Source organism: Armigeres subalbatus, chromosome 3, assembly GCF_024139115.2.
Source record: "Armigeres subalbatus isolate Guangzhou_Male chromosome 3, GZ_Asu_2, whole genome shotgun sequence".
In the NCBI taxonomy this organism is placed as follows: Eukaryota; Metazoa; Arthropoda; class Insecta; order Diptera; family Culicidae; genus Armigeres; species Armigeres subalbatus.
Genome location: NC_085141.1, coordinates 385,887,355 through 385,893,825, shown reverse-complemented (window position 1 = coordinate 385,893,825; position 6,471 = coordinate 385,887,355). Strand labels below are relative to the sequence as shown.

At 39.5% G+C, this 6,471-nt stretch overlaps 1 protein-coding gene across 1 annotated transcript; it reads left to right on the top strand.

Moving 5' to 3' along the window:
• Window positions 1-284: 284 nt before the first annotated feature.
• LOC134222957 (uncharacterized) lies at window positions 285-3,731 on the top strand. The gene is made up of 4 exons (XM_062702098.1): window positions 285-510; window positions 798-1,956; window positions 2,279-2,500; window positions 3,252-3,731. Exons 1-4 carry the CDS (start codon window positions 419-421, stop codon window positions 3,729-3,731), a joined length of 1,953 nt encoding a protein of 650 aa, XP_062558082.1. The 5' UTR covers window positions 285-418.
• Window positions 3,732-6,471: the final 2,740 nt, after the last annotated feature.

Below are 6,471 nucleotides of genomic sequence, written 5' to 3'. Positions count from 1 at the left end.
GAGAATAAGACTTGATAAATAAAGATAAATAAATTCTACATTAATACAAACATATTCCTATTGTAACATAATTTCGTCCAACAATAAAGAAAAATGGAAATCCGCCAGTCTATGATATTTCTGGTGTTTGCATCACAACAGGCGTGATCTGCAAAACCATTTCTCAACGTTTGACTCCCGAACATCTTGAAAGGCGTAGTTAAGTATAACAAACAACACATCACCGTTGCCAACGCCAAACCGTATAAAAGGCGGGTGTCAACGGAGCCAGAAGTCATTCTTACAACGGATGTCGTGGCGAACGCATCTTATCAAGAAAAAGAAAATCAAGCTTTCCAGATTTATCAAGCAAGGACTGGAAGTCTGGTGATCGTGGCAGGACGATACATCTATCAAGATCTTATCAAGAGAACCAAGCATGGACGAGAACTGGTTCGGGTGGGCACCCGATTCAAGCGCTGAAAACTACGACAATGGCGCGGGCGGTAGCAGATCAACATCTCCCAATCGGTAAGTATTTCAAAATGCTGAACTGTAGATGAGGCAGTATTCACATTATTGACCTCTGATAGTTAAGGCAGAGTGTCAGAACTACCAAAGAGTAAGCATTACGGAACTATAGACGAGGTAGTGTCCGATAAATAAAATACAGCTCTGATAGTTAATGCAAAGTAAAATTTCATTTAAAGCTGTAGTCGAGGCAGCACGAAAATAAAAAATAATAAGAATGAGAAATATAAAATGATATGAACAATTAAGTTGAACTACAAAGTATACCCTTTACTGTTTTGTTACAGAATGAAACTGAAATCGAAGAGTAAGATTTCGAAAAAGATGCTAATGGAGCAAATGGTAGCACTCAAAAACGAGTTGGATTTCGTTAGAAAAGAAAAAGACCAATTACTGCTTAACAAAGAAAACGCAGGAAATAATCAAACAAGACAAATGGATACGTGTCAACAACAGGCATCTGGCAACGAGTCCCTGTTAGCCACCATGAACCACATGTCACTCGGATCGTTAAATATCCCGGAATGCAGCCCATCTGAAGGAGAAATCGATATTGACAAGAAGGCATATGAACATTGGAAGGAGGTTGTAACAGCATCGTTTAATCTGGTCCAAGCGACGGATGAAAGTGCGAAGATGAACATTTTAGAATTAAAAGCTGGGACGAAACTCTTGGAAGTGATGCAGGGAACATCGACCGCTATAGATATGCCTCCGGAGATTACACATCCGTTCTCTAACGCAATTGCTCGGTTAGATCGATTCTTTGGGTCAAGGACTTACATTATTGGACAACGAGGCAAATTGATGAACACTATACAACTCCAAGGAGAATCAAGCTTTTCTTTCGTCCGTCGGGTAGCAGCGGCAGCTAGGCTTTGTGACTACAGAAACGAGGAGGAAATGGAAGCTATAGTTCGAACTATTGTTAAAGGGACAAGCGATAGTCGTGTGCGCGTGTTAGCTCAACGAAACTGGGTAAACCAAGGCGACATGAATAGCCTAATTGCTATGGTACGAGACCGAGAGATGGAGATTTTCAATGAGGAAGAATACCAGAAACTAAATCGACAAAGCATCGCTGCAGTAACTGCAGCACCGCAAGGCACAACTCAACGATTCCAGTTACGACGTGGAACCGGATCAAGATATCAGGGATATCATCGCGGAAAAGGTTCCTCTTATCATCGTTATCAGGCTCTCCGTGCAAGTTCACCCAGAAATGCTTGTTGGCGATGCGCCAGCATGTACCATGGTCCAGCAGATTGTCCAAATCTGGATAAGGTGTGCCATAATTGTAACCGACGTGGTCATTTAGCTCGAGCTTGTTCAGCTCAGTCCCGACAAGGAAGCGGTCAAAAGCGAATACACGATGGAACGGAAGAAGAAGAGCCGAGAGCTAAGATCGCAGCAATTACTCAAAATGGGGAAGATAATGAAGAAAAGGTACATAATGTGGTTGAATTAGAATAACGTTTAATATCTCTTATTTCACATTCGAACTAAACTTAAACCTTTTGAATTTTGAATAAAATATTCTCATGAAAATATTGAGTAGATGTACGGTTTATTTTCTTTAATCATTTTCAGTATGGAAAGAAGTATACCAGATAAAACAGTATAATTTTGATTGATAATTTGAACCTTAAAAAAAAAAAAAAAGAAAAGAAAAGGGGAGTATATAGGGTTTTATTGTTTTTTTCAAATGTGAAATAATGCTGTTATCAAAATAATCGATATTGTAATATAGGTTGTTTTACTTTTATAGAATGAAAAGAAATACATATCCGAAACTACTATCACTGAAAAGACAATATGCACTGTACCAGCTTACAATCCACTAACAGAGGAAGATGCATATGTTATTGGTCGAATTGCTGGGGTACGGGTAATTTTCTTTATTGACTCCGGAGCACAAGTAAACACTATCACGAAACAAACTTGGGATAAAATGCGACAAAACAAGTGTACCGAGAGCGAACTCCATGAGGTATGCACCACTGCGGATAAAACACTGCGAGCATATGCTTCATTAGGCCAAATTGATGTAGTAGCAACGTTTTTTGCAAAGTTACACGTTTCTGAAGATAGACCGAATCTTTTGGAAAAATTCTACGTTGTTGAAGAATCGCGATCCTTGATGGGATTCAACACAGCGGCTAGGTACAGTCTATTAGACGTGGGACTTCGAGTTCCGGTGAACGATCACGGCAATATCTGGAAATGCGAGCTTGGTGCAATAAGCACAGTATCAGCTTTAATTCAAGAAGAATTTCCGAAATTCAACGTTCCACCGTTCTGCTACATTATAATAAGGATTTACCTCCTGCTAGAAATGTGTATACTCATATCCCGGCAGGCTTCAAGAGATTGGCACAACTGAAAATTGACGAACTATTGTCAACCGGAATAATCGAACCTGTCACAGAAAACATGGATAGATCCTTTTGCTCATCATTGCTAGTTGTGCCAAAAGGAAAGGACGACATTCGCTTAGTTATTGATTTGAGAGGCCCGAACAAATGCATTTTTCCGGACACCATTCAAAATGCCGACATTTGAATCTATCTTATTGGAATTACACGGTGCAAAATGGTTTCAACAATAGACCTGAAAACGCATTCTTTCACGTCGTACTGGACGAACGTTGTCGACATTTGACAAATTTCTTCTCAGGAGATACACTATATCGGTGCCGTCGGCTTCCATTTGGCCTATGCAATGCTCCGGACATATTTCAGGAGATTATGCAGTCAGTTATTTTAACAGGATGTGAAGGAACGGTAAACTACCAGGATGATGTACTAGTGTTCGGATCAACAAAAGAAGAACACGATAGGAACCTGGCTGAAGTTATGAAGCGTCTCGAGGATCACAATGTTATGATAAATAAAAGCAAATGCGTATTTGCCAAACAAAAAGTAACATTTCTTGGGTTCGATTTATCAGCCAGTGGCTGGAGTATTGAAAACGACAAGATAAAGGCCATTCAACAGTTTCGCCGACCAGAAAACCAAGATGAAGTCAGGAGCTTTCTAGGATTAATCAACTATATTGAAAGATTCATACCTCATAGAGCAGATAAGACATGGCGATTGCGAGAATTGGCAAGATCGAAGCAATTTTACTGGTCAACAGAATTGGACCAAGAGTTCAACTATCTAAAATGTGATGCCTGGACTAAAATCAAGACATTAGGATACTATAAGCAAAACGGATGAAACTGAGCTCTATGTTGATGCATCGCCACATGGTCTGGGGGCTGTTTTAGTCCAATTTAATGAGCTATCGAAACCAAGGGTAATTGCTTGTGCTTCTAAAGCATTATCATCAGCGGAACAGAAGTATCCACATACGCAGAAAGAAGCTTTAGCCATGGTATGGGGCGTGGAAAGATTTTCCAGTTACTTAATAAGTATATCGTTTAAGATAAGGTCGGATGCCAGGTCAAATGAATTTATTTTCGGTGGAATGCATCGCATTGGGAAGCGAGCTGTATCAAGAGCAGAGGCTTGGGCACTCCGACTGCAGCAGTATAATTTTTCTGTTGAAAGCGTTCCAGGTGACATGAACATCGCCGACATTCTCTCAAGATTGGTAATTGACAATCAGCAAGATGGCACATTCGATGATTCTTCGGATGAACATTTACTTTTTGTCCTGGATGTTGCAAATATGGAAATAAATTGGAACCAAATTGAAACAGAAGCAGAAGTCGACAAAGAGCTAAATGATATTAGAGAGTCTTTGAAAACCGGTTTATGGAATACCGACCATCAGGCATACGAATGCCAAGCCAAATACATGCGGGTGTTGGGAGCACTGGTTTTCAAGGAAGATCGAGTAATATTGCCATTCAAATTAAGAGTACGGGCCATGGAACTGGCACATCAAGGTCATATCGGAGCTTCTTTTATGAAACGAATCATGAGAAATCATTTTTGGTCGCCAGGTATAATCAAGGAAGATCAACAATATGTTGACGAATGTGAAACATGCTTAAGGCTATCAAAAAAGAATGCTCCGCTTCCACTTACATCAAGAGCATTTCCACAAGGACCGTGGGAAATTTTACAGATAGACTTCTACACGTATAAGGATTTCGGCTTCGGAGAATTCTTAGTAGTCGTGGATACCTATTCTAGGTATTATTAAAAATCAGAAAAAAGCCTAGATAAAATAAAAACTATGTTATAATTTTAGGTACATTCACGTTATAGAAATGAAGCATATCGATGGCGACACAACTAACTCTGCTTTGCTGAAGATTTTTGAAGTATGGGGTTATCCTCTGGCAATACAGAGCGACAATGGCCCTCCATTTCAGAGTGACAATTTTGTCAAAACATGGGAAAACCGAGGCATAAAGATACGAAAGTCAATTCCACTAAGCGCACAATCAAACGGAGCCGTAGAAAGACAAAACGTTGGGATTAAACATGCTTTGGCGGCTGCCAATTGGACAAAATCAACTGGAGGAATGCCTTGGAAAAATATGTTCACACACATAACAAAGTCCGTCCACTGTCCCGTCTAGGCGTAACACCTTTCGAATTATTAGTAGGCTGGAAGTTCCGAGGAACTTTCCCATGTCTTTGGGAGACCAATAATACGGAGTCGTTAGATCGTACGGACATCAAGGAAAAGGATGCAATTTCTAAACTAAAAAGCAAAAAATATGCAGACAATCAGAGGGGAGCGAAAGATTCGGATTTACAAGTAGGTGACACCGTTCTTGTCGCCATACAGAAATCGCATAAGTCGGATCCAGAGTTTTCGGCCGAAAGATATTCAATAATTGCAAGAGACGGTGCGCGAGTAATTATTCGCAGTAGAAGAGGGATTCAATATGCCCGAAACGTTCAAGACGTTAAGAAGGTACCACAGTGTCTTGAAAAAGGAACTGACCAAAGCAATACTGGGAGCAATAAATTAGAAAAAGAGGATAATATACCATGCAACAGTGAAAATGAGAAAGGAATCGAGGACCCTATCAGTGGTAATATTCAAATTTCTGAGCGACCAAAACGAACAACAAAAAAACCTAACAAACTCAAGGATATGGTTCTGTTTACTATTTTTGAATGATGTAAAGGTAAGAATATTCATATCGAATACTTTAAGTAATATTTAAACAGACTCTTTTAAAAACTCTAGATCTTCTCGTACGGCCTTGAGATAATTACATCGGACCACATCATTCGCATGCACTAAGTTTTCAAACATTCTACGACATATATGTTTATAATAAAATATAAATAAATTTCAATTTTCCATAAAGTTGTAATTGAAGAGTAGAGGATGAGAGTATTGTAGAGAATAAGACTTGATAAATAAAGATAAATAAATTCCTACATTAATACAAACATATTCCTATTGTAACATAATTTCGTCCAACAATAAAGAAAAAATGGAAATCCATGATCTATGATATTTCTGGTGTTTGCATCACAACAGGCGTGATCTGCAAAACCATTTCTCAACGTTTGACTCCCCGAACATCTTGAAAGGCGTAGTTAAGTATAACAAACAACACATCACCGTTGCCAACGCCAAACCGTATAAAAGGCGGGTGTCAACGGAGCCAGAAGTCATTCTTACAACGGATGTCGTGGCGAACGCATCTTATCAAGAAAAAGAAAATCAAGCTTTCCAGATTTATCAAGCAAGGACTGGAAGTCTGGTGATCGTGGCAGGACGATACATCTATCAAGATCTTATCAAGAGAACCAAGCATGGACGAGAACTGGTTCGGGTGGGCACCCGATTCAAGCGCTGAAAACTACGACAAGCCCCTGCTGAACAACATTGGCGGGACCAAAGGTTGGCCCACAAAGGGAGCTCTTAAAGCTCCCTTTAATTCCAGTGATGACTTAATTTTAAATTTGAAAAATAACTTGATAAAAGAAAAAAACTAGACCAAGCCACACAGCAAAAAAAAAAATTGTAATATCATATCAG

Bases quoted from the DNA above. Each gene is read 5' to 3' on its own strand.
- LOC134222957 (XM_062702098.1), top strand. From the start codon at position 419: ATGGACGAGAACTGGTTCGGGTGGGCACCCGATTCAAGCGCTGAAAAC. The intron at 1,957-2,278 runs GTACATAATGTG...TTACTTTTATAG, and splicing joins GGGAAGATAATGAAGAAAAG to AATGAAAAGAAATACATATC. The intron at 2,501-3,251 runs GTATGCACCACT...GACATATTTCAG, and splicing joins CCGAGAGCGAACTCCATGAG to GAGATTATGCAGTCAGTTAT.